A 26,385-nucleotide genomic window follows, 5' to 3' on the forward strand; every position below is an offset into this window, starting at 1 on the left:
TGACACTTTAAGTGGTGGACTACCACCATTTACCGGACGAAAGGTTCCAAAGTTAACCGGTGTGCCTGTAGTTACGTAACTAGTGTATGCCATACTTTTATTTTTTAAAATAAGTAACAGAGAAAAACTAAAGGCACTGAGATCGGGACAAATCCACCCCTAAAAAGTCACCTTTGCGGAGATTTTCTGATGTCCTTGTCGCTCTCGACCCCTTTGCTCAAAATAATGAAATTTCAACGAGCAATTCTTAAAACCGTTGCTAACAATCACCTAAACCCGGACAGACGCAAACCAAATGGCCAAGAAGAAGTCTGTAAACGCTCCCATTTCAATTCGTCCCGCCTCTGGAAAGAGAATTACCTTCGACGAGGACAACGATGCTTCTTTCGAATTTGGAAATGAGGGTGAATCCTCTGGCAGTAGCACTAAAAACGTCAAGCAAGACCACGAGGATGAGAACGGGGAGGACAGCGATGATGAAGCCCCTGAAGCGGTTGGTATAAATGTTGCCCACGAAGCTGAGAGAGCTGCCGCGCAGCGGGAAGCAACGTAGGTCCATTTGGTCCGTCGTACATTCCTTTGAAGCTAAAGTACGGCGGTAGTGAAAGAGAGGCGAAGTCGAAAGCTGCCCGCGCTCGAGCGCAAGCTATCGCCAATGTTAAGCAAGGAAAGAGAATGGCTCAAGATCAAGCACAAGTTAAGAATAACGGGAAGGGCAAGGCCGTGGTATCCAAGCCGGAGAAGAAGGGAAAGCAACAAGCTGAGAGTGAAGACGAGAGTGAGGATGAAGATGAGGATGAGGAGACACGAAGACTGAGAAAGAGAATGGAGGCTGCTATGGCCCAAGCCTCTGACGAGGAGTCCGATCTCGATGACGATGACAACGACGAAGAACAAGACGACAACAGTGACATCTCCTCTGGCTCAGAGGAAGAGCTTGGCGATCAACAATCTTTCCATACCGACTCTGATGCTGTTCATTTCTCTGATGAAGGAGGGCTAGAAGGTTATCAGGACGATGGTGACGAATCAGATGACTCTGAGAAACTCGAAGACCTCCCAATGGATAGTAAGAGCAAAACAATGTGGGCTCAGATGCAAGCTATGATGGAAGCTACGGAGAAGCGAGCAGGCGTTACCTCCGATGGGGTTGACAGTGGAAAGACAGAAAAAAGGGCCAAGACGCAGGAGGAAAAGTCCGAGGAAAGGAAGCGAAAGGCAAAGGAACAGTCCGAAAACGAAGATAAGGAAAAAAGCGATGAGGAGGAAGAGAACGATGACGAGGCCCAGTGGGATTTGGCGCCTGGTGTCAAACCTTTACCAAAGTCTGTTCTCCAGGCAGCTGTCAAGGCAGAAGAGGAGAAGAAGGCTAGAGAAGCCGAGAAGAAGGCGAGCCAAAAAGTTGAACAGGGTGCGGAGCAAAGTAGGAGAAAGAAGAGAAAGATTGCCAAGGTTGAGACTAGTCGAAAGGTGTCGTGAGTATTGGGTCTTTCTTTACCGACATTGTCCGAGTTCAGTTTCTGATAATCATGTCTTCCTAGTGACAAGACTACCCTCCATCTTCTTCCACAAACACTCTCCTCCGCCGGCCCTGCTGCTCTTCCACCCATCATTGACGCCAGATCTAGGCCGGGCGGTACTGCCCCTGCGGGGAAGGCGACTGTAAACAAGTTCTACAAGCGCGCCATGAAGAACAGCGGGGTCGTCCCTGGAAGAAGTCCTTTAGATGGAAGGAGAAGAGCTGTTAGCCATGCTTTGCGATAGGTTTTTTAGCGGTGGATGGGGAATTTTATTTATTTTTTAGTTTTTTTTTTTTTTCGTTGAGGATGATTATGTGCTGTAGTATGAGCTTATATGACTTGCTTTGTATGCATATATTCCTCCCAGATGTAGAGTTTTACAACGAAAATGGGCTAATGGTCGCGTTAATGCGAAGGACCGAGATATACCATAAACGATGATAATCCTAGTGACTCTGTCGATGATAATGCATATTTTGAGAGACTATAATAATAATAACAATGCAGTTGACGTAAACTTATTTGAATTAGCTGTGGTGAATGGCAAGTAAAATGACTCAAGATGCCTGATAAGATATGGTTTATATAAATGCCCGTTTCGCAACTATCAAGAGCACACACAAACGAGCTGGCCAAGATCTTCCTTTTTAGATGTAACCTTCTTTCCTTCCTTCATCCCATCTTCGCTATTCGACACAATGTTCCTTTCTGAAATTATTATTCTTGGGAGCGCTGTTCACCAGGCAGATAACGTCAATTGAGGAGGTTTCGTAATCCCGTTTTGCTCTCTGCTTCTTCCCCTGCCATCGTCATACGCGAGTCTTCGTTATCCCGCTCTTCTCTACCTAGCTCCACCGTGGAAGGCCCATTCATATCTTTGTGTTCCTCTCCTTTCTCAATCTCTCGGTGCTTTTCAACGATGGGTGCCGGCCTGTAGAGCGGAGGAGGTACTGATGGTCCGCCACCATATAGAGATGGAGTTATAGTTTCCGGACCTCTCGAAGGGATTGACGAAGCGGGTCCAATACCATGAGAGGTTTGAGGAGGGAAGTAGGTTGGGTATATCTCCCTTTCTCTTATAGACTCACTAGTTGAAGGCCGTGTCAATAGAAGATCAGAGGACGTAGAGTTTCGAGGAGAAGTTCGAGGAGCTGCACGTTGGGATAAGATAGCTGATGAACTAGACTGGGCGGTTTGAGGCAAGCGAAGGTCCGTAATAGAAGGGTGAGGATGTCCTGGAAAAGGCGGTATCTCAACTACAACGGCACATCAGATGGGACAAGGTGATAGAAATGATGGGAGACTTACAGCCCAGGCGAGCGTTTCGCTCACGAGTACTGTCCCTACTATCGGAGCGCTCTCGTCCCCCACCACTCGCCATGATAGCTAACGCGTCAGAAGCCATGAACGCTTCATACTTATGGCGCATATCGGCGTTTTGGCGACTCAGAGTATCTTGTAGCGCCCGCAGTTCGGGTGAAGCATCTGATCGCATACTCTCGTTAACATGTGCATTCCGGGATACATTGCCACAGAGGACTTACGCTGATCACCTGCAGCCCATCCAATCATCTGTAAGAGGTAGCTCGTGAAGTCGAGGTTGTTTCGCACATGCTCAATACGATCATTATTCAGCACGTCTGTGAGCTTTTGCACCTTGTCTTCCAAGACAGACATTTGGTTGAGAAGAGTTTCTGCACTGGGCGAATGCGCCGGCCCATATAGAGGTGATTCTGGATATCCAGGGTGATAGAAGCGCTGTGTTGTAAGAACCGGACGATTAGGATCTGGATGATAACGTATTGGGATCTGATTATCTGGAGGCGGGGGCATGCGTTGAACTGCGGGAAGTGGATCCCAAGCCATACCACGCGTTGGAGAGCGACCATCGTCTTTGCGAGTAGCAAACCCATCGCTGTAAGGATAGGTGGCTGACCTTTGAGGTTGGCCATGGATATGAGGAGGAGATGGCATGCGATAAGGGACTGGTACAGCATCTCTCATCCAGCCTGCCACAGGTTTAATCGGGTTAGAAGTACTAGGAGGCAGTTCATCAGTGGGTGACGTGACAGTATTAGAGCCATCGGGGGCACTGGGTCGGGACGATTTCCTCTTAATGCTGGGAAGCAGATGCGCTTCGCCACGGCGAAAAAGGCTGTGTCTGAATTCCCAAGCTTGAGGATCGGTGGAAGTTGAATATATATCGTTGACCTAATAGGCTTAGGATTAGATGCACGGCGAAAGGTAAAAGATGCGAAATCGGACGCTAACGGAGAAAAAGACGAACTTTATTAAACCTGCCGTAAGGAATATCATGATAAGCATATGCAGCCACCGACAAGGTTATCGCGATGTGGTAATACATACGAGTACATGTTTAATTGGCGTACAAAGCTTTGCCAATTATTGTGCTTGAAATATCGAGGCAAAACCACTCTGCAAAAAAGAAAAAAATTATGTCAGCTGTATCCAAGGCATCTCGGTAGTAAAAATGAACTCCAATAGTCTATTGACGTACTTTGAGAACTCGGTGGGATTAGGGCACGTAAAGGTTGTGCCATTGGCAGACCAATAGATTAATCCTGTCTTAGCGATGTCCTCATCTTCTAACATAGAATACAGCTTCCCCACAAAGGCCGCCTGCGTTTTCGGCGGCGGATTGACAAGTGGCTGACCGGCTGAGACATTGAAGGTGATAGGCGAACTTGATTGCTGAGAAGCTGCGGCTATCTGGGCAGATGGATTTGAAGCAGGCCTTTGGCGACTAGAGGACTTCGAGGACGGTTGGGACTGTGAAGTAGTTGAGAAAGACGACGTGCCGCTCTCTGTATTAGACCAACCGAACTGATATGCACTCTGCTGATTGTGTTGAGATCTCGCAGTACTGTTGCTGCCATCGCTTGTACTATTTGAGGGATGCGGAGGCGGTCTTTGGGGCCTGTCACGATCATCCCCATCAACCGAGTTAGAAGGTGACGAAAATGAGGAAGTTGACTGAGGGAATCTTGAAGATGACGCTGTGAGGGGAGGGTCGCAATCCGCATAATTAGAATCTACTTCTTGGGAAACTAGGTCAAGGGTGTCAAAGTGTTCTTGCTTCACTCTTTTATCTAGCGACTCCGAGCCGCTATGGAATGACAGCCTACGCTTGCCTGGTGTCCCACTGGATTTCTTTCTTTCGATCATTCCGACGAGGATGAATATTGGATGGGCAACGCAGAGGAGAGACTGAGATAATAGCTATAATAGCTGAAGACATGGACTGGTTTGATGTCAGCTGGAAAGTTGAATGAGATGCACCACAGTACCCTGAATAGTTGCGATGAGCGATTAGTTCCCGCGTCAAGGTTCAGACCCACAAAGGCTATCCAGTATTTCTGATTCACAAATTGCAAACAAGATGCCTGGGAAACGTGGCAAGGTAAATGTGAACTTCCTTTGGTTTTTTGGCTTCTGAGGGCGCAAATTCAGCCTTCACTTGTCTGCCGTTGTGCCAGTTGGCCTTTTGCAAGTCACTGTCGAATCCTTTTGAGCGCAATTATCAGCTTCAATTCTAGAAACAACACTGAAGTGGAATGATGATAGAAAAGTGAACGAGTGCTTCTGTCTGGTCCACGTTCCACGACTCTTCAAAGAGCAGGCCAAGGTGGAACGGACTAGAAACCACTCACGCCAACACTCCAAACCGGTTCAACGACCGAAGTGAGCACACACAGCAGAAACGCAGGATCAAGAAGACAGATGGGGCCTTCATACAAATATCCCGGAAGAGAAGAGCAGCTCGCCACGTCGTGAATTCCTGACTAGACTTCGGTGAACACTAAAGGCTGGAATGCCTGTTTTTGTGCGCGACGTGGATATTCAGGGCTGAGCCTGTGATCTCCGCAATGATCATCAATAGCGTGCCCTGACAGATGCAATCTTCGGTCCATCCGAAGAAACTCACTCTTGTTACTTGTTGATAGCAGTTAAATATACAGATGCAAATCTTTCGCCGGAATGTGAGGCGATCTCCCTTTTTTCTGGCTCTTTTTTCCTCGTAATTTTTAACTAATAAGCAGATGCCAGCCGATTGTCGGATTTGGATGAAATTTTATGATTGTATCTCCTGCGTATGTTGATGTGTTTGTAATCCAATGTTGTTTCAGTGGACTCGCTATAAAGGTGTGTTGCGTTAGGAACCTATGTGAAGGATGAGCAAGGGAGAAAGGGACGGACCGAATACTTTGGGATGTGGCGCTCAATCTCCCGATAGATATGTCTTCCACCGCAGTGTCAGACCCTTCTCCTTACGGCGCCTTGATGATATTCTTCTTTCGGATATCTTGGCTTCGACACTAACGTGACTAGCAACTGACACCAAATCTATCTTTCAGACGAGGATATTCGAATAGCGCTGGCCTTTTGCTTTATAACAACTCTAGTGCCTAAGAGAGGCAGGAAGCACACAAATTCAAATACGACCAGTCCTGATGGACAGGCTGCAATATTTGTTGAAATTGGTTGATAAACAAAAATTCTAAGCGTCGCGCCTTGTCTGCTCGTGCAGTACCTAAGTCGTAGAAGATGATCAAACAATTCTTCCAGATTCGGGTGGGGGAAACGGAAATGTGCTGCGTTTCGATTGGGACGCCTCTTCAAACCTAAAATGCGCTGAGACTGAAGGTGTGGTTTTGCTGTTCTGTCGGCCTGTTTACCAGAAGATGAATTTTGGGAGCGTAGCAGAAGTCAACGAGTGAGAAATTATCAGTTTCCGGTTCTTGAAGAGCAATCTGCTTCTAAGGCTGATGTGGGTTGATGATTCGTGGAAAGGGGGTTATCTGATGATGCTTGAAGTTTTATGATTAACTAATGAGAAACGAGGTGGGAGTTGACAAAGTTGAAGGCAGAAGGTGGAAACTGATGTTCTGCCAAATGCCAGATGCCTTGACTGGGAAACCTTTTGTTAATAATAAAGGTATCCTCATTCAATGATGTCTTCCACCAGGAATTGAGGGTAATTTGGGAAGCAACCCCGGGAGAAGAATCCTTTCAGGTCCAACGGCCCCCCACTGAGATTTGAGACTATGACGGGGAAACGGATGTCCAGATCCGGTTTCGTGTGAAATTGATGGGAATGCTTCTGTTTCGGATCACTGGCTGTGTGGTGGGTGCAGCTGTGGGAGACCGCTCGCTTGTCCAGCTAAATCCGTCAGTCTTGCTCTCAACCACCTACCTATCTTCAATCTATTGATAATAACACACAGTGCAAACTCACCTCTTTTGATCTTCGGAACTTTAGATATGCAGTCGCAATGTAATAATGGCCAAGATGGATACACGCCGAGATAGTTGAGGTTGAGGAATTGGATGGGCAAATGAGAGATTTGTTAAGCCCAACTCCTGGAGGTATGTATTAATTTCTTTCTGGGATTTCAGACTAAGATTATGGGTTTATGGTTCGCACTTATCACCAGTCACAGCACAAGATGCAAGATATAGGATATATGATAATTAATAGGTAATAGGAACTCGAAGCCGTACCGATCCGAGTCTCTATTATTAATTGACCTTTATTTTTTTTATTACACGGATCGCAGCATTTCCACGTACATATAAATCTGTGAAGTATGATGATGATAATTTATGGTTGTCTACCGCAAAACACACGCAGGAGGCTCAAGTCAGGACGGAGGCTAGTAAGCGGCAGAGACGAGACGCTCCGAAGACCCTACTGACATGTAGGGTTCTGAGACTTGTTGGGAATCGTAGCGACAGATGGGACGTGTTGAAATATTAAGAGTGACGCTAGTTGTGCAACGGGCAGTCAATATAGGTTGCACACCTTTCATCGCAGTAGCAACCAGCAGTACATCTAAGAGCACTATGTAAACGAGGAGGGTACAGGCCGCTCTGATGAAGAGGGAGAAGAGGAAATGAATTGGATAAAATAATCAATCCCCTAGGGTAAAAAAGAAGCTCGACGTCAAACGTCATGGGCCTTTGCTTTGCCGGTCGCCTTTTGTGCGCAGTTATTTTAACATCGAAGAGCGATCAGTGATGAATATGCTAATGGCGGATCGTGCCTGAGCGGATACCGAATGTGGTCGGCCTTCCCGGATTCTGGGTCTTTGACAAGCAACCCTGGACCCTGGCCTGGTAAAAGCGGTCAACGCCCCGTTCAACGGACGCGCAGCAGCTGCAGGCTGCCTTCCGTCTTTTTCTTCCGTTCAAAGTCCATATAATCGATCGACCACACCGCCCTATCCGCCACCAGCTTACATTCTGGCAAAATATGCACGCAGGTCGTCAAAAAGTAGTCGTAAAATGGCAGAAAGCAAACCCGAGCAGCCCGGACAGGCTCAACCGGGCGAATTACCGCCAGAAGTCGCCAAGTTGTTGGGAATCGAAAAGTAGGATCATGGTTTTTATATGAAAGGAGGGCGCCGCAGAATATGGTATTAATCTTCTCGCTGCTGATTCATGTAGCTTGTCAAGTATAGAACACTGTAGTCCTCAAACAACAATCCGGCAGATAGGTCCTAATTACAGCCAACGGCCGATATTGTCTCCCTTTACTTCCCTCAATAACTCAACGCATACTTGCCTCGTGGAAATCTAGTTCAACGTCCACTTCTACCTTCGTATCGTCTTGAATCTGCCACCGTACACCAGAATCCTTTACAAACAAATGATATCTTGTGTGCTGACACTATGCTGAATCCTCTATCTTCATTCCTGTGTCAAAGCTGTGTAATGTCTGCCTTCTGTGTCTTTTGGTGTCATTTTTTCTTCCTAATTTGCGCTTTTCTTTTCTTTTCCCCCTCCTGAGAACTATTGTTTGCTCATTGCACTCCGGATAGACCTCCGATTGTTGACTATGGGTGTGCTAGTAGCATGGCATGCCACAGTGTTTATTTATGAATGAAGAATCTGTAATCAACGACCGCATATATAGCGGGGCCTCTTCCTCCTATTCACCACTACGGCTCTACTCCTTGTATCTTGTCATTTGAGTATAGAGTCATTGGGTTACTTCCGAAGACCCCTGATCGATTTCTATTGATGTAGTGTTATGCATTCTTGTGTACGGAAAAAAACTTCTGGCGAATCAAGCAAGAGAAGAATATCATGGCCGACTGTGCGGCTGTCATCAGCAGACAGCAATTCCCACGCAAGTAGCTCGCTATTGCTGTCACAATTACAAGCTATTATTGCTTACACTGTAGTGGCAGTATATCTGATACAGAAGTAGCACCATCCCATGTCGCAACGTATAACAACAATAGACCGCCGTACGAAAGAGACTGACCCAACAACAACGACCACCGAATCTGGTGTACCAACCCATGCCATAAAGTAAGATGCAGTCTGCCAACAAGCGGGTATCATTATTATCGTGTGCGCCTATTTCTTGATCCCTGCGTCCCCAGAATAACTATCCAAAAGTCCAGCACCAGGACAACAACAACAAGACTTGTAATGATGTGCAGCAAATCACAGCACGCAGTTTCTTGCGAATCAAATCCCAATAATGTGCACTCTGTGACTTGTTGATCCTTGAGGATTTACGGACGACGAGTATGCGCGCAAAGGTTACTACTGTTGCCTCTGCTCTTTACACCTCAAATGCACGGGCTACTGGTGGTATTCATTATGACTATCGCAGCAACTGAAGAAACCCACCAGTTCCCAAAGTCCACCTTCATACATCATTAAGAAATATTGTTCTTACATATAAATACACAGTATCATTGTCATGGAGAAGGAAAACAATGCCACTTATACCTTTTCAATGGAGTTTTTAAATTCTACTGGCAAATGCTAATAACTTGTGATGTTGAATAGAGAAAAAAGTTATCGTTTGGTTGTGAGCCTCTTCGTTCTTCATCCATTCATCGATCATCGGGCTGTCGCTTCCCTGTAAGAATGTAGAATCAAAGATCGATCGTCGTGCCGTATCTTCCGTCCGCAGTTTACAAGCTTGTTGATACAATGCGTGACACCCATTTTCCGTAGAAATGGATTTTTTTTTTCTCCAAAAAGACCGAAATTCTGTCCCTGAGATCATCTCCTCGAGAAGACGCCGAAAAAGAGTAAGAAGTTATGTATTTACGTAGTAAAACTTGCAAGCAGTAATCTTGTCACACTGTCGCTCTTACTGCTCACTGCCTGGGATGAGATGCTAAGGGCTTCAGCTGTTCAGCTGGTAGCACGCACAGCGTACGGCGCAATATCGTAACCCCATATATATACCTCGTCGTACCTTCCAATCATCGCCGCTCTGACCTCTAAATTGTAAAAGAGATGATGAAGCCGACAAAGCGAGAAACAGTGTGATTAGTGTCAGAAAAAAATTAAGACAGAACTGGTCCATTTTCCGTCCTTAATAGTGGAGCAAAAGAAATGGGAGAAGAAGGATATGTGAGAAAGTTGGCCAGGCGATTCTTTTTATGTAGTAAGAAAGAAGTAGTACGAGTAGACTGACAGTTGCAAAGCGGGGAAGTCGTAAGACTCGTCCAGACCCCGCAAATAGTGACGGATGATGGATAAACTTCAGCGAGTGAGAACCGACTGGAAATTTGGCTGAAATCAACGTCGGTCGCGGGAGACCGAAGAGCGTTGAACGAAACGGAAAAACATATAAATAGGCTTATAGATACAGGAGGAATATCCACGTTTTACGGTTCATCCCGGACTACCAACTGAACATACAAAATAAATAAAAAATGATACCAAAAAAGCGAAAGAAGACCACCAGCAGCTGCAAGGGAGCGACGCCACTGAATTTGCGACTTTTTACAATTGACGACGACTGACGATTGGCGGTTGACGAGTTGGCTGCCATTCGTCGGCGTCGTGCTTCATGTGCCTTGGAGATCGGCAGTCGGTAAATTTTGGTGATTGCGGCGAAAAAAATCGCGGCCGCCGGCGCCAAATCAAGAAAACTTGCCAGTTGTTGCATATTAAAATTGGGCTCAACATCGGACCTTCGTGCCTTGTTGGAGACGGGGGCCAATGTCCGTCGACGGGCTTGTGTCGAGCCTAGTTGCGCTATTCGAACACATACCAATACAAAAAGCCAATTACGGGACCACCTATTCATCACGCGCCTGATTTTCATTTTTTCCCCTGATCACATCCATCTATGGTTTCGACGGCTGCAGAAGGTAAGGGGCGCAAGAGGCACAAAAATTCTTAACAAATGTAGAAAATAACTGCTCACGCAGAATGTGCTGCTGCTGGTGCGTTTTAGAGTCTGCCATCTGGGGTCCAGTTATCAGCGATCAATCATGTTGGCTACTTTCCAGCCGTTCTTACATATTTGTTTTCTTATGTACCATCCTTTCCTCCTCCTGCTTACTCATCTCTCTCGGAATAAAGATGCCGCTAACTCGTGACGGGGGCGGGGCTATCGGACCGGAGGGAAGTGAACGAACACTGACCAAGTGTTGCTTGGGGAAGAAGAGGAGGATGCTGACTAGGCGAAAAGAAGGAAGAGACAAGCTGAAGGATATTTGGATGGTTTTGCAAGACTCGAGTCGGGGCGGTAAGTCGCGGCTGTCTGCTTGAGGTACAAATTACTTTGCTTATTATTATTACACCGGGGACAAGGTGAAATAAATGGAAGCCCGTTGCCCGGTTGTTGTAGACGCCAGAGAGTGCGACTCTTGGATAATATCGTGGCATTGCTGCTGTAGGTTCTTATGTTGTAAAAATGCGAGAAAGGCCTGATTTCAAGGAAGGGTAATTGATTATTTGCCCTTACAGATGCCTTATTACAAGCCGGGCAGCCAGCAGGTACTCGCCTGGCACGTGTGTGTTGTCAAAAGAGAGTTCAAGGCGATGAAATTAGTGACAAAAATGTTACGGGCTGAAGAATACGAAAGAGTTCAAATTTCATTGGTGGCAGCATTAAGACAGCAACTCAATAATTTCAACGTGTATAGACTTGCCTAAAAAGGAAGGCGAGGTTGTCTTTGCGATCGACCGGAGTCCGGCCTCTGCCATCACCAATTTTTCGAGTTGTAGCATGCGGAGTCTAGTAAGGAGACAAATAGGAGATCCGAAAACAAATGTCTGACGTCCGTCGATTATAGAGCCCTCAAAGTCTATAGCAATTAGCATGATGTGCCTATTGTACAAGAAGCTTCGGCTTCACGCCAAAACGCTGTGATAACCTCAGGGAAGCTCTACTACCCCGAACAAGTGCTGTGAATATCTACTCTGATCTGTGACTGTTGGCCGGTGGCATGTGCTCGGCGAAGTTGTACTGGTGACTGATGCACCATTCTACGGTTTGCGGACAGAACACAACCTACAGCTTAGGACGAAGAACGGACAGCGGAGATTCAGTATACAGTACTTGAACACTCCTACAAACCCCACCTATAACCATTGACATGTAAAGTCGAAGCACGTAGCACGGATCACATTCTGGGTCTAATATAATGCCTTCTGGGCGAGTGCCTCTTCCCAAGTTGTACAAATTATGCTCTATATATACAATGTTACAAACATTTCTTTGTGAGGCTGCTTCGACATTAATCTCTTGATCGTTTGAACGCCCTATAGTTCTCCAACTCATCACTCCCTCCAGAAACATTTCTGGTGAGATTACTAAAATCAAATCATTAGTCAGCTGAAACTTTCGAATGCATTTGAAAGATCTAGAGGCGCACCCACTTCCTCCCTGAAAATGCTCCTCCTAGACTGCCAACATGTGCCAAAGTCTGGAGAATATTTTGTCCCGCTTTCCCACCAAATGTCGCGCCAGCACCGGTAGCAGACCCGACCTGCTCCTCATAGCCTCTACCATGGGCGCTCCATTGTTGGGCATCAAATTCAGCGCCAGGTTCAGTTCCTCGTTTTGCGCTCTTCTCGGCCTTGTCGTTGCGAAGCTCGTTGGCTACAGTCTCGTAGACTTCGTCTCGGTGGAGTCGATATCTTGCAAGTTTGGAAGCTTCATTGACAGCTTCTTGGCGGAGATGTGTTATTTCAGTGTCGAGCGCGCCGAGAAGGGTTTGAGCTGTTTGACACCTTTGACAAATATTTATCAGCTGTGCTAATAAAGATAGAGTTTATCCAAAATTACCAGTTTTCAAGGCTCTTTTGAATAACGGCAAGGTCCTCCTCTCTCACATCTCTCCCGGCCACCCAGTCAATGTGAAATACCTTCTTATCATGGTGCAATTTACCATTCAGTAATCCGGCGTAGATTGTATCAATGACGATATCTTCAACCTGTCGTAGTGTTTTGAGTTGAAGAGTTTGAGTGATATCTTGATACCGAAGAGACTTTGTGCAGGTTAGCCAAATGCCAAGGATGTTACATGTTATGTGTGCTTCAGAGACTTACGCGGTGTTGCGAGGCGAGAGAAATAAGGGTAAGCTGTCTCAGTTTGTTAATGTGAGCCTCCTTCAATAGGGGGAAAATCGCTTTGTTCTCTACAGCAAGACAGTTAGCAACAGGTTTGGTTATACGTGCCTTGACCATTCACCCTCGTAATCTTGTAAAGTTCCATATGCGAATAGTTGCAATAGTTGAAAGTGCCCACCGAACGACGCATCAGAGCTCAACTACACCCGAATACGTCAGCAGGTCGATCAATCCAATTACGCCCAGTAAGAAACTCACTTCTTGAATATTGGGCATCTCAAGTAGTTCAGAGAAAACATAGACACCAGGCTACAATGCCACCAATATCAGAAGAGGCCAGTCATGACCTGTACTAGCAAACTTACAGCTGCTGTAACATCCAAGATAATCTTAGCCGCTGCGGCGCCTTTTGTAGAGCGAGCCAGGATGAGGAATGGTTCTAAACTCGCTGCTTGGTCTGCCATATTGTCGATATTATCTATATGGCTGGCCCTGAAGTACTGTGATTCTAATTTGACTTATTTATGCAATGGCTACACTTTATAAGCACTTCCGTCCGTTGACGCTCCGAATCTGCTCCGAATTCATTGACGACAGGCTCAAGCAGTGGGCCCGGGACGGACATGTCATACTCTCCGTGCCTCCACTTCCCTCCGCCACATTAATGGGAATTCGGAGATAACTCCTGAATCTCATTTCCACGTCCTTAATCCGCCCCTCCCTCTGAGGGATTCTATCATTCTTCCTCCCACATAACTCCTCCACTTCGCTTGTCCACCACAAACAATGGACAACCATCAGCCGCTGCACCTCGCTGCAGCCGTGAACGACATACCTTTCATACATCCAGCACTTGACGACCCACAGAGCTTCTTTGGATCACCAGAACTCGATCAAGGGCCTTCCGAGGATACTGGGCGCAATCCGGAAGAGCCTACGCAAGAGGAGATAGATGCTGTAATTGAACAATCGTTACTCAAGGCAGAAGCACAGAGCAAGTCAGAGGAAGAACACGCTGAGGCCGGAATTGGTGAAACACAAGATGTACAGAGCTCCGACGGGTCCACTCCACAGCTTTCTAGCCATGGGTTTCACACTCAAGCCGCCGAGTTTATTGACCAAATTGATCAAGTGGCAGGGCCATCCTCGGTTGATCATCTTGACGTAGGCGGACCCGGTATTTCTGAACAAGACCCCATACATAACCCGCCGGTCTGTCCGGCACCATTTATTCGTCCAGACAGGCACGATGGCGTTACTCCGAGTCCCATCTACTATGTCTTCACCGACAGGACAACGTTTAATGCTTGGCTAGAAGGAGAGTCCAGCTGGTGTCATTTTGTCCAAAGAAGGTCCACGACACCGGATAAGAGATCGGCAGAGAGATTACAGACCAGGATTGCGAAACATAACAAAAAGCTCGAAGGTAAGTCTAAATAAATTCTTTCCTGACCCAAGCTGACAATCGATAAGCAATGACTCCCGAGGAACGAGCTCTTGCCCTGCCTCTCAAAACTCGACGCCGTAATCGTGTATCGCCAGTAGCCGAAAAGGTAACATATACCTGTCACCACGCTGGTCATTACTCTTCGCAACACTCTGTTGAGCTACCGAAGGAGAAGCTCCGTATGAATACCAAAAAGAGTGTTAAATGCGCTTGTCCGAGTAGGATCGTTCTAAGTGAGATGCAAACAGGAGAATGTAGGGTCTGTTACCACTGGAAGCATGAGGGTCATGGTAAGTGACTCAAGCTTGTGCCTTGAACCCATTCAGGAGCTGATCCAGTCCGATGCAGATCCATATAACGAAACCGACAAGGATGGTGGCAGAATGAACAAAGCCATTGATGAGTGGATGGTTTCCCAAATCGCAGCGGGCAGAACCCCGGATGAGATACGTCGTGCCCTTGATATCGATGAGGAGGAGAAGAAAGCTGTGGGTTATTTAATTTTACTTCACCCTGTCTTTTTGAATTGCGCTCATCCATGTATCTAGTACCTTGACAAAGTCGCTGCCGATCCTTGCCAACTCGACCCTAATCTCCCCCCACCCATCGCTCTTGTCCGCGCAAGCAAATTCAAATACTCTGAAATCTACAATCGCTACCGTAAACTCAAAGGTCCCATCAAGGAAAGCCGTCCTCCCAAGAGCGACTCTTCCAGGTCAAGAGGCGAAAGTAGTAAAAAAGGCAAGCGAAAGCCATCCGAAGCAGAGGGCGAGGAAATCGATGGTGATCAAGATGGTAAGAAGAAGAGAAGAGGCAGACCAAGGAAGGCTACAGAAGGGCAAGAGGAGGGCATTGAAAATGCGGAGCAAATGCACGTACAGGAACAAGGATCTGTACAACGTCATCTGTCTGACACAGATATATTTATCGATCCTGAGCTACAACGCTCCATGGCTGATCCCTCCAACACTGCAGATACAAGCGTCCATCTTGTCGATTCTTCCACCGGTCACCAAATGGAGATGCTCCCAGATCACCGGGACCAGAGTATCCACACTGACTCGTTTCATCACCAGCCACACGGCCAGCCACCTCCTACATCCAACCCTGACAACCCACTCCCGCCTCAAACACACTCTGAGCACGAACACGGCACATCCCATACTATGGATTTATCTGGTTTATCTGGTTTACCGGGTTCGGCGGAGGAGGGAGACGACCATGTCGATACCGACTTTGCGTCACTGGCTGCCACGCATGAGAGTCTCGCAAGAGCGTTGTTGACTTTACCAGGAGGCAGCGGATTGAGAGATGAAGAAATCGCGGGGATGAGTTTGGAGGAAGCGATGAGAAGGTTAGCGGGAGAAGTACAAAACGCACATGGGGATGGCGATCTGAATATGGCTTTGTAAACTATTTTGTACACTTGGCTTGATTTATGTGCCTTTTATTAATACCATGTATAACGTCCGTTCCGGTGTTGCAACCAAATATATACCGAGATTCATTAACTCCTCTAAATCAAAACTGCTGTGTAGCATACCCTCTTTAAGCCTTGGCCTCCTTGGCGGCCTCCGTAGCGGTAACACTGGGAGCAACAGCCTCAACAGAGTTGGCAACGATAGGTCGCATAGCGGGGAAAAGAAGGACTTCCTTGATGTTGGAGCAGTCGGTGAGGAACATGACAAGACGGTCGATACCAAGACCCCAGCCACCTGTAGGTGGGAGACCGTACTCGAGACTACTCAAAAGATTAGCAACAATACAGATTTGGACAAAAAGATGGAAAACTTACGCATCGAGGAAAGTCTCGTCAACACCCTGGGCTTCCTCGTCACCCTGCTCCTTCTGCCTGACCTGCTCCATGAATCTCTCTCTTTGATCGAAGGGGTCGTTCAACTCAGTGTAGGCATTGCAAATCTCCTTAGTACATAAGAACGCCTCGAATCGCTCACAAAGTCCAGGGCGAGATCGGTCGTACTTGGCCAAGGGGGACATGACCTGGGGGTGGCCGACAATGAAGGAAGGGTTGACACATTGATTTTCGATATACTCACCAACGAGCTTGTCAAGGAGACGAGAGTTGGTCTTGGGCTCGGCGCAATCAACGTTGTGCTAGATAACATGAGTTCCTGCAAAACGTTATAAATATGAAGCACACACCTTCTCACAGAGTTCACGGAGGAACTTGTTGGTATTGTCATCGTGCAAGGTTTCTCCCGGGGGGAACTTAACGTTCAATTGCTTCTCCAACTCCCCAATCATGTCAAACCTCTTCCAAGGCCTGGCGAAGTCAACCTCGTAAACCTTCTTGCCTTCACCTTTACCTTGAGGGTGGAAAGTCAATTTGGTACCACCTGTGAGGGACTTGACCATGCCCTCAATCAATTCCTCGGTCATGTCCATGATGTCGTACATGTCAGCGTAGGCCATGTAGAATTCACAGATGGAGAACTCGGGGTTATGTGTCATATCGATCTGCTCATTTCGGAAGACACGGCCGATTTCGAAGACCCGGTCAAGACCACCGACGACGAGCTCCTTGAGGTAAAGCTCGGGGGCGATACGCATGAACAAGTCGAGCTTGAGGTCGTTGTGATGGGTGACGAAGGGCTTGGCGGTGGCACCGCCAGCAATCATGGACATCATAGGAGTCTCAACTTCGAGGAAACCTTGGGCGTCAAGGTACTTTCGGATGTAGTTGATGACCTTGGAACGTGTGACAAAGATGTCTCGGGTGCTGGGGTTCATAATCAAGTCAAGATACCTCTTCCTGTATCTTGTCTCGAGGTCGACAACACCTTCCCTACCGGGCAGGAGGTGAAGACAGGGGGAAAGGAGCTGAATAGAAGAGATGGAAAGGGAAAGCTCTCCCATCTTGGTTCGAGAGGGAATACCAGTGACGCCAATGATGTCACCGCGTCGAATCCGGTCGTGAGTGTCGAGGTACTCTTCGAGAGAAGCAGCGTTTTGGGCCTGAGCCATAATCTGAACCTTAACACCGTCGGCCTTGAGGTCGTAGAACCTCAACTTGGAAGAGGATTCGCGGATAGTGTAGACTCGACCAGCGAGGGAAATCTATCTGCTGTCAGCGGGGCTGCAGCATGCGTCAAGAATACGCTTACAGGCTCATTAAGCTGGGCAGTTTCACCCTTTTCCAACTTGCCTTCCTTGCCCCACTCCTCGACAAACTTGGGGACAGCGTGAGTGACGTTGAACTTGTGAGGGTAAGGGTTGGGCTGCTTGGTCTCTCGAAGCTTGGCAATCTCCTTGTATCGCATCTCGTGGAAAGCCTAGTATCTTGATCAGCCTAATTTTCATTGCAATACCGAGTTATACGCACAGTGGCGTCCATCTCAGCCTCGGCGTCGGCTTTAGATTGCTTCTTAGGCTGAGCTGCGGCAGGAGCAGCAGCAGCCTTCTCAGCCTTCTGAGCGGCCCTCTGTCGTTCTTTTTGCCTTCGCTTCAGCTCACTATAGTTGTTTCAGCTGAATACGCCTATTTCTCCCACGGTTGCTGACTCACGACTTGGAGATCATTTCTCCGGTAACTTCGTCCTTGTGCAAGTTGGCCTCAGCGGCAGGGGCAGACATTATGAACGTTCTTCTGAGCGGTATTTGGGGTTTGAATTTAGGGGCGTAGGTGGTGGCCTGTCTGGTAGAGGTTGCAGTGCGGATTACGGCTCTGAGCATGCACAATCTGGAAGATATAAGTTATCAAGAAATCCAACAACATTCACGACGCTCGAGTTAAAGATGCGCGAAATTATGCCTGACGTGGAAATTCCGCGAGAGGCCTGATACTACTTCTTGGAAAAGTCGGAGAACCTCGAAAGATGTTGACTATCTGGGATGGCTGTACACTGTTTCTCAGTTCATACATACAAACACAATGCTCGGAAACCCACTCAAGACGCTCTTGAACAACACAGCAAGGTTTCTCAACCCCGCCTCAGCATCGTCTTCTCGCGCTATCTCAACCGCTGTGCACTTAGGCGACTTGACTCCCGCAAAGGGCTCGACAAAGACCGTTCGTCTTCGCGATTCTCCGGTCAGCTACATTAGCATACTGATCAATATATGTAGGATACACGTTACGGTAGAGGTCCTGGAAGTCAAAAGGGTGGTACATCTGGACGAGGTCATAAGGGTCAAAAAGCGAGGAATGGCAAGGGCGTGAGATTGGGTTTCGAGGGTGGTCAGACACCGTTGTACCGAAAGATCCCCAAGAGAGGATTTATCAACTTGTCCGTTTAATATATGTTCAAAAATCTATGGTGGTAGCTGATATATTGGTAGCACGTCCAAGACCTACGCTCCCCTTTCCATTGCTACTCTTCAATCATGGATCGCACAGTCCCGCATTTCGCCCGATGAGCCTATAACAATCGGTACCATTGTCCGATCTAACGCTGTGCATGGTCTCTCCAACCTGTCCGGCATCAAACTCCTTGGCGATGCCGATCCTACCCTTCCTCTCCCCCCCTTAAAGCTCGAACTGTCAAGATACTCCAAGAGCGCAGCTCAAACCATCATCAACGCTGGCGGTGAAGTGAAGGCTGTTTACCACAACAACCTGAGTCTAAGGAAAGAATGGTACCCTGAGAAGTTTATGGACAAGGAGATTAAGAGTGCCAAGCCTACAAGGAAAAATGATATCTGTAAGCTTTTCTTCTTGTCACGTTTCCATTTCTCGCTCGCTGACGCTTTACGTGTACAAGTGTATTACACTAACCCCGCTAAGTATGGTTACCTCGCCGAGGAAGTCAAGACTCCTGCTCGAAAGATGACTCCCCAAGAATGGAGCGAAGTAAAGTCTGCGTAAACATTTGTAGTGTAGACAATTTTGCATGTATGCTCAGTATCTCATATCGCGTTCCCTGTCGTTTCTTCTGCCATAATCCCCTCGGTCATGATCCCTATCCCTATCGTCTCTTTGGTTATATGCCCTGTCCCGATCCCTATCATCCTTTCTACGGTCATCATGCCATCTTCGATCATCCTCCCGTCGGTAACCTCGATTTCTGGGTTTTCCTTCAAGCTCTCTTTCTCGGCCAGAGCCCCCGTCACCGTTTCCCCTAGTTCGGTCGAGATCGTTTCCCATCAAATCTTTCACCACATCACCATCCCGCTCTCTTGGACGTTCGTCCCTTTTCTCTCTGTATTCTTCCTCTCTCTCCAATTCCCACTTGCCTTGACGCCAATCATCTCGACCGGCCGCATTTTTTCCACGGCTCCAGAATGAATCTTCTCGATCCTTGCTACGACCATTCCTCTCGTCCCTCTCGCTTTTCACACTCTTCGGACGCTCACTTCCGTTCCCTTCTCTCACGTCCTTCTTTATTCTTTTCTTCTCCTCCTTCACAGCCTTTTTGGCTCTCTTGGCTTCTTTTCGAGCCCGTCTCTCTTCTTTCGTTTCTCCCTCATGTTTACGCTTCTTTCCATCATCATCGTTGCCTTTAATATTCTTGGCTCCCTTCTTCTTCTCCGCGCGGATGAATGCTGCCATAGGGTCTTCTTCGTCAAGATCGTCTTGCTCGCCTTCAGAGGAAGAAGATTCGGAACCTATATCGAAGGTGTTATCAGTCAATATGTTCTAGGGCTGGGTGAAGAGATAAACTTTTCAACTCACCAGACAGAATGGGAGGCATAGCGTTGTAGATAGGTTCCTCTGGCTCTTCATATTCGCCATTCTCATTCCTCTTGCCCTGTTGCCTATAATTTCTTGTATGATCCACCTAAATCGTCCAAATCCAGTCAGCATCTGCCTTACGAACTTTCCCTCTTCTCACAGAGCAACATGATCGCCACTCACTTTAAGCGTACGACCGATAACTTGAGTGCCGTTCATATTGTCAACAGCCAACACTGTGCTCCGTTGATCTTCATACATCAAAAATCCAAAACCGCGGGATTTGCCTGTTTCCTTATCTCGCACGAGATTGACGTCCATAATCTCACCCCACCTAAATGAAACTTAGCAAGACTTATTCCAGCACAGCAACTCATGCAGAAAGACGTACTGAGAGAAGATCGTGATGAGGTCACCCTCAGTCAATTCGAATGGCAACCCGCCCACATAGATATACGCCGAATCTTTATGTTTCCATATCATCAGAAAAAAACCATGCGCATCCTGCGAAAGAATACTCACCCTTGTATTCGTCGTGCCAAGAGCCTTTTACTCCAAGTTCGAGTTCGCGCTCGTTAATCCGATTGATCTCGCGAATAGTACTAGTTTGGGAGGGAATAATTATTAGTTAAACGAGCTAAGCAACCTCTTCAGGCATATGGTCTAACTTACTTCATGGTAGATTTCGGACCGATAGTCAGAAGTAAAGAAAAAAATGAATTCCTCAAGTATATTTTGTTGTTGTTGCGGGCATGGAGTGACCATCTGACGACAGAAAGATGGTGTAACGCACTGAGATCAGGACAACAGACGGTCGAGCGACAAAGCTGTAGTCAATTCTTTTTAGTGAGGGTAGTCGATTCTTCGGGATGCGTCCGGATTTTGTCCCAACGGTCAATATCAGGCTCACTTTGGGGACTTTTGGATTAGGAACCCCCAAAGTAGGCTCGACACAAGCCCCTCCTCGGAACTTCGTGCCGGAGACGAGCCAATGTCCGTCGAGGGGCTTGTGTCGAGCCTACCCCCAAAGGCGATCCCAACGAACGTCCCGACGTCCCAACATAATCCCAACGACATCCATCTTCACTTTTTTATCATTTTGCTAATCTTTCACAAAGTCTTCCTTCACCAACTTCGGGTGTCGTGGATTGGCACCGTTATTACTACCTTCTAAAGAGTATATCAGTCTAGATACGCACATAATCCACCCCCCATTTCACATAACATCTTAACAGAGTTTGGGTCGCTCTAGTCGTCGCCTTCTACCAGCGTTCATTCACTATTATGAGAGGGAGTGCAGGGAGTTTTAAACTTCAAATGGAGTGAAATAACCAGACATCTCGAAGTTGCTTTACCCTGTGCTTGAGTTGCATATCAACTCGCGTCTGTGAAAAAAAGTTGTAAAGAAGCTCGCTGTCTTTCTCGATCCTCAGTAGCTGTCTATTAGTACGTCTGCTGAAGTATATGACAGCAACATGATGAACAGACATGGAAATTCCGAAACCCCATGCATATTGCCTTCTCGTGCAATCACCAACACAACTACCAGAACTCCTTCCTCTTCTGCCTGACTTCCCTAGCCAACCTTTTCCTGTAACCCCATTTAGCTTTGTGCTCAGCAAATTCTTCGACCTTGGCAGATGCTTGTTCTCGTGATTGAGGAGCGACACGAGATATGAGACGTTGCTGTTCAGGGGCGATCTGCAAACTGGATAAGGAACAAGAATTAGCAATTAACTCCATTTCAAGGAGCGAGAATTCGCAAGCAATTCCTGCGGATGAATGAACTTACCTCTCGCCAATCTCCCTTCTGGACAAACCCTGCCCCCTTAAATCCCTCATTTTCTGCACAAGCTCTCCACTCCAGTCAACCTTGCCTCCGTACCATCTCCTTTCACCTAAAGCCATGGCAGCCTCTTCTCCGCTCAGCCTCACGCTCTCCCCAGCTGTCCACCTGAACAAATCAGGGACGGCACCGTTGGTGTAGCTAGGTGCAGAAGGAGGAGGAGAATGGTGGAAAGTTAGTCCGCTATCAGGAAGGGCAGTGACAGTGGTGAGGACTGAAGGAGTACCGAGGTTGGGCGGGACAGGGTGGGAAGTACCGGAGGTGGGGAGAGGTTGCTTGGGGTTGTGGGGAGAAGGGAGGACCGGCATTCGAGGAGGTCGAGCCCGATGGAGGACACCTCGAGTGGATCCGATGGAAGGGATGTTGCTTCGGGCGAGAACAATACGGGAAGACGAGGCGAAAGACATGCTAGTGAAGATGTTTTGATTCGAGGAAAAAAATTGTGCGGATCGTGGCAGTAGATGAGAGAAGGAGGATGTTTTAAGAGACTTTTCGACCCAACTGTAGGGAATATAGGCTTTAGAATGCGCTTTTTGCGATTATAGGACGAATGGGCGATGAGCGACCAGGTCGAAACTTGTCTACCTGATAACTTTTGCGGGTGAATGTCCACGGTCGGCGAATCAGTCTCACTCCTTGCGGCATCCTCCGCTTGCCTCCACCTGGCTATCATAATAATTAAATAGCACAAACACCAGGACAAGGTGCGCGGGTTCCCTGAAAAATTCATTTTTGACTTCCGAGATATCACGACCGACATGCACTCTCAAAGCTTCCCTCAGCCCAGTGGTGACTAGCATTTTAACAACTATTGGTCCAAACGGCCTGGAGCATCATGCCTCGGCTACGCATGGTCATTGCGGTAGCGAGAAGCACTGATGGATTGTTATGTCCCTTACTCAAATCTTCTCTCTCTTCTTTTCATTCATCCGACCGCTAACCCTCCCATCTGGTATCATTGGCTTGTCTTGACGACGGTCTTTTCTCCTACATACCCAGCCATCATCGCTAGACGACCGGCACTACATTCTCTTCTATAATCCTCGCCCTGGTGGCTACCTCTCCCCCGTTGACAGCACACTCATTCTATCTTTACCACCATGAAGATCCAGTCAAAGGCTGCCTCACTCCTTCTTCTTCCCCTCCTTGTTACCTCATCGCTGGCGGCGCCAAATGTGAGGAGACACAAACCCCTCTTTAGGAAAATCTATGGGAAGAGAGATAACGGGACAGAGACGGCGGAAGTGATAAACAACAGTACGGCTAATGTGACGGAGACGGTTACGGTCAGTGCTACAGAGTCATCCTCTGTCACTCCTGTAGCCTCATCAAACTCCACTGCATCCTCAAATGCCGCTTTCACCGGTTCTTACTCCTCTTCTTTTGCCTCATCCTCCACCTACTCTTCTTCTATTCCTGCCCCTTCAAATTCCACCGACACTTCATCAATCCCTGTCAACACCACCGACAACTCTACAAACACCGCTTCAGGTTTCGACACCCAGCAAGCTAATCCTGCCAATCTTTCATCTAACGCGATCTCTTCACTCCTACAGAGCACAGTGGCGTTCGCGACCTACACCTATTCAGTGTACAAGCCCGAAACCGTCACTCAGACTGAGTACCACACCCAGCATTCCACAGAGGTTGTCGTCTCGACTTCAACTTCTGTGTCTGGGGCTCAACCTACAAGTAGCGGAAACGATGATGAGAGTGAGGCGGAAAGTTATTGGGATCAAATTCAAGCCGCGGCGAAGAGTTATGCGGAACACATGACGGGGTCTTCTTTGCCCACTATGACTTTGGAAGTTGTTCTTGAGCCTACCCAGGTAAGTTTATTCATTTTGCTTTGTGAGCAATACTGACTGAAAACCATGTAGGATGCTGATGGTTCTTGGGAGTACATCATCCATATTGGTGCAGATGGTACAGCGACAGCTTCCCCCACTTGGGTCTCTTCAACAGCAGCCGCTACTTTGTCTCCATCAGGCAGTTCGTCTGGCGGCTCCGCCGATGATCGTTACTCCTCTACTCCTATCACCACTAGTGCCGACTTGAGCGGAGCCTCCGCAGCTACCTCAAGCTACTCCAATCCTTACCTGCAAAGCGCTACCAACATTCGAGCTCCTGCAGCTACATCCACTTCCTCTTCATCTGAGTCAACCTCAACGAGCTCATCGAGCGATGAATCATCCTCTTCCAGCGCCGATGCATCCTCTTCAGACTCTTCATCCTCTGATTCCTCAGACTCTTCGTCTTCTTCGTCGAGTTCTGAGGACTCTGGATCTGTGTCAAGCGGTACGACTTCCTCGAGCGCGGACGAATCAGTTGATACGTCGACAGACGGTTCTTCTACCGCCTCAAGCTCTGCGGGTGCGGCTAGTGCGAGCGCGACGTCAGATCCTTATGCTGTTCCAGGACACGGCTCTTCCCATTTCGGGTCGAATTCTAATTCAGACGACAGGGGCTCTAGTTCCAGCTCTGGCTCCGGCTCAAGTAACAATGACGATCCCTTGAGCTCTGACCAATCGTCATCGTCTTCTTCAGCGGCTGAAAGCACCTCTACCTCCAACCCTTACAGCGTTCCCGGCCACTCTTCTTCTAGCTATGGTGGTTCCTCCAGTTCCGGTTCAGAAGGATCAGGCGACAGCAGTGCTTCTAGTGGGAGCGAAAGCTCAGAGGGCACCACTTCTAGCCCTGATGCTCAAGCGACATCCACTGATTATAACGGCGACGCGGGTTTGGACGAAGAGACTCAGGCTACGTCTACTTCCTCTAATGTTGAAGGTCAGACTACGGCTTCAGCCACTTCCGTTCCATTCCCACCTTGGTACGGTGGCGTTGGCTCTGATCCCGATGATCCATCAACTTCTTCCAACGTGACCTTGCCTGGCAACTCTACCATCCCAGAAAATTCTACCTACCCTATCAACTCTACCTACCCCGATAACTCTACTATCATTGCCAACGGTTCGCTCCCTACCAACTCTTCAAACTCATCCATTCCCCTTCCTTGGACGAATGATACCAACTCTTCAGTCCCTGGCAACTACTCCAATGTTACCGTGCCTGCTGAGGGTGCGAATGCCACGGCTACTTCGTTAACTGGGTGGATGAACGCGACAGCTACTTCTTTATCGACTAATGCCGCAGAGACGGCATCTGCAACGTTAACTTTGGTGAACGGCTCTGTGGCAATGCCTACGGCGACAACGACGGAGAGTGTTAGCGCAGTTGCCAATGCGAACGTGAGCGCTATTCAGTCGGAGATTGCTATCCCTTCATCTTCTGCCATTGTGAGCGTGGAAGAACCCACCAGTGCGTCTGCGAGCGCGACGGCGACAGCGAGCGAAACTTGGAGTGTGAGCCCGGACGAGAGCGTTTCCAGCACCCAATCTGAAGCAGAGACAGAGACGATGCCTGTTACATCTTCTTTTACGGCGTTCAGCTCTTCAGTGACGACGAGGGAGGCTGAAGGTACCATCTCATCATATGAATCGGTTCTTCCTACCTCCACAGACAGTTCTTCCTCGTCCAATTTCGCTTCTGTCGCTTCTTCAACCGAGACCAACTCTTCCACACCCACCATTACCTCCGCCCACTCGAGCTCAACTCCTGCGCCAACAATCACTTCCGCCTCCTCGGTAGCTGAGAATGAGGATGGTATGGAGACAGACTACGTTACTTCCTGGACAACAGTTGACTACACCATGACTCGCAGTCCTAACTCTACTGCCATCGCCACCGCTACCGCCGCCGCCTCTTCTGACGCCAACGCGACCGCAAGCCAAAGTACTGACCCTGTCATTGTCTCGTCAGAGAGTCTCGCTTCTTCATCCTCCAAAGGAGCTGAGACTGAGACGGCGTCAGAGGTCGAGGGTAGTACTCCGGTGAGCGCGAGCGTTAGTGTTAGTGCGACAGAGTCGGCGTCTGTCACTGAGTCTGCCGTGGGCAACTTTGCTCACCCGGTCGTCATTTCGTCTTCCGCTTCCTCAACTATGAGCGTCGCTGAGAGTCAATTCGAGTCTTCGTCTTCAACCGAATCCGCTTCATCATTTGCAACCTCCAGTGTCATCTCAGCTTCCTCCGAGATTGTGGCCACGCCCACGTCATACTCTTCGTCTTATGAAAGTATTTCCGAACCTTCTTCAGCTTCTTCCGCAGAGTCTTTCACAGCGACGTCAACCGCATCTGCAGAGGGTGCTTCCGAGACTAGTGGGGCGGATGAAGATGGAGAGGGTGATGACTGCGACGAGGATGGAGAAGGGAGTGATTTGACGGAGCGAGATGATGAGTATGAAGAGGTGTGGGTTGATGAGGATGAGATTGAAGAGGGATGGGAGATTTTGGTTTAGGGATTGGGTAAATTGAAGATCTGAAATTGAAAGGGAATATTGTTGATATAATACACGTACTCGTAGCATGGTAATACAGTCAACGGACGTTTCTTTAATGCGCTAGATAGAAATGAATGGCTCTGGCAGTCTAACCCATAGCAACTCTTCAAAGACCACGTCCTGAGAACAACGAGCAGCAGCTGTCACGAAGACGCATGATTTGCAAGCTGGTATTGACAAGGGCG

General features: G+C 48.0%; 9 protein-coding genes across 10 annotated transcripts; 4 read left to right on the plus strand and 5 right to left on the minus strand.

Moving 5' to 3' along the window:
- The first annotated feature begins 259 nt into the window (after positions 1-259).
- CNI03120 (hypothetical protein) lies at positions 260-1,882 on the plus strand. The gene is made up of 3 exons (XM_572919.2): positions 260-549; positions 603-1,475; positions 1,542-1,882. The coding sequence occupies exons 1-3, from the start codon at positions 296-298 to the stop codon at positions 1,762-1,764; spliced, it is 1,350 nt and encodes a 449-aa protein (XP_572919.1). The 5' UTR covers positions 260-295; the 3' UTR covers positions 1,765-1,882.
- A 91-nt stretch (positions 1,883-1,973) lies between these two features.
- Positions 1,974-6,977, minus strand: CNI03130 (conserved hypothetical protein). Its single transcript, XM_024657856.1, has 11 exons — positions 6,778-6,977; positions 5,739-6,702; positions 5,467-5,676; positions 5,192-5,393; positions 4,880-5,045; positions 4,039-4,829; positions 3,888-3,956; positions 3,808-3,817; positions 3,065-3,731; positions 2,829-3,005; positions 1,974-2,776 (listed from the first exon to the last, which is right to left on the minus strand). Exons 6-11 carry the CDS (start codon positions 4,704-4,706, stop codon positions 2,274-2,276), a joined length of 2,094 nt encoding a protein of 697 aa, XP_024513457.1. The 5' UTR covers positions 4,707-4,829; positions 4,880-5,045; positions 5,192-5,393; positions 5,467-5,676; positions 5,739-6,702; positions 6,778-6,977; the 3' UTR covers positions 1,974-2,273.
- Positions 6,978-11,892: 4,915 nt separating this feature from the next.
- Positions 11,893-13,438, minus strand: CNI03140 (conserved hypothetical protein). 2 transcript variants are annotated; one of them, XM_024658744.1, is made up of 7 exons: positions 13,245-13,438; positions 13,138-13,188; positions 13,001-13,079; positions 12,859-12,947; positions 12,595-12,797; positions 12,186-12,539; positions 11,893-12,119 (listed from the first exon to the last, which is right to left on the minus strand). In XM_024658744.1, exons 1-7 carry the CDS (start codon positions 13,341-13,343, stop codon positions 12,044-12,046), a joined length of 951 nt encoding a protein of 316 aa, XP_024514414.1. In that variant the 5' UTR covers positions 13,344-13,438; the 3' UTR covers positions 11,893-12,043. The 2 variants fall into 2 exon arrangements, with proteins under 2 accessions (XP_024514414.1, XP_024513456.1); XM_024657857.1 differs by having other exon boundaries at positions 12,182-12,539.
- Positions 13,439-13,634: 196 nt separating this feature from the next.
- CNI03150 (expressed protein) lies at positions 13,635-15,797 on the plus strand. Its single transcript, XM_572637.1, has 4 exons — positions 13,635-14,305; positions 14,353-14,616; positions 14,675-14,814; positions 14,875-15,797. The coding sequence occupies exons 1-4, from the start codon at positions 13,666-13,668 to the stop codon at positions 15,736-15,738; spliced, it is 1,908 nt and encodes a 635-aa protein (XP_572637.1). The 5' UTR covers positions 13,635-13,665; the 3' UTR covers positions 15,739-15,797.
- A 12-nt stretch (positions 15,798-15,809) lies between these two features.
- Positions 15,810-18,027, minus strand: CNI03160 (lysine-tRNA ligase, putative). Its single transcript, XM_572931.1, has 6 exons — positions 17,852-18,027; positions 17,670-17,799; positions 17,452-17,619; positions 16,490-17,404; positions 16,122-16,441; positions 15,810-16,067 (listed from the first exon to the last, which is right to left on the minus strand). The coding sequence occupies exons 1-6, from the start codon at positions 18,016-18,018 to the stop codon at positions 15,875-15,877; spliced, it is 1,893 nt and encodes a 630-aa protein (XP_572931.1). The 5' UTR covers positions 18,019-18,027; the 3' UTR covers positions 15,810-15,874.
- Positions 18,028-18,194: 167 nt separating this feature from the next.
- Positions 18,195-19,195, plus strand: CNI03170 (conserved hypothetical protein). The gene is made up of 4 exons (XM_572636.2): positions 18,195-18,355; positions 18,412-18,572; positions 18,625-18,986; positions 19,047-19,195. Exons 1-4 carry the CDS (start codon positions 18,218-18,220, stop codon positions 19,148-19,150), a joined length of 765 nt encoding a protein of 254 aa, XP_572636.1. The 5' UTR covers positions 18,195-18,217; the 3' UTR covers positions 19,151-19,195.
- CNI03180 (conserved hypothetical protein) lies at positions 19,177-20,765 on the minus strand. Its single transcript, XM_572929.2, has 6 exons — positions 20,630-20,765; positions 20,480-20,559; positions 20,349-20,421; positions 20,141-20,291; positions 19,958-20,063; positions 19,177-19,890 (listed from the first exon to the last, which is right to left on the minus strand). Exons 1-6 carry the CDS (start codon positions 20,632-20,634, stop codon positions 19,184-19,186), a joined length of 1,122 nt encoding a protein of 373 aa, XP_572929.1. The 5' UTR covers positions 20,635-20,765; the 3' UTR covers positions 19,177-19,183.
- Positions 20,766-21,433: 668 nt separating this feature from the next.
- CNI03190 (hypothetical protein) lies at positions 21,434-22,300 on the minus strand. The gene is made up of 2 exons (XM_572635.2): positions 21,750-22,300; positions 21,434-21,665 (listed from the first exon to the last, which is right to left on the minus strand). Exons 1-2 carry the CDS (start codon positions 22,208-22,210, stop codon positions 21,500-21,502), a joined length of 627 nt encoding a protein of 208 aa, XP_572635.1. The 5' UTR covers positions 22,211-22,300; the 3' UTR covers positions 21,434-21,499.
- Positions 22,301-22,574: 274 nt separating this feature from the next.
- Positions 22,575-26,279, plus strand: CNI03200 (hypothetical protein). Its single transcript, XM_572921.1, has 2 exons — positions 22,575-23,632; positions 23,684-26,279. Exons 1-2 carry the CDS (start codon positions 22,904-22,906, stop codon positions 26,156-26,158), a joined length of 3,204 nt encoding a protein of 1,067 aa, XP_572921.1. The 5' UTR covers positions 22,575-22,903; the 3' UTR covers positions 26,159-26,279.
- The last annotated feature ends 106 nt before the right edge of the window (positions 26,280-26,385 follow it).

This window comes from Cryptococcus neoformans (assembly GCF_000091045.1).
Source record: "Cryptococcus neoformans var. neoformans JEC21 chromosome 9 sequence".
In the NCBI taxonomy this organism is placed as follows: Eukaryota; Fungi; Basidiomycota; class Tremellomycetes; order Tremellales; family Cryptococcaceae; genus Cryptococcus; species Cryptococcus deneoformans.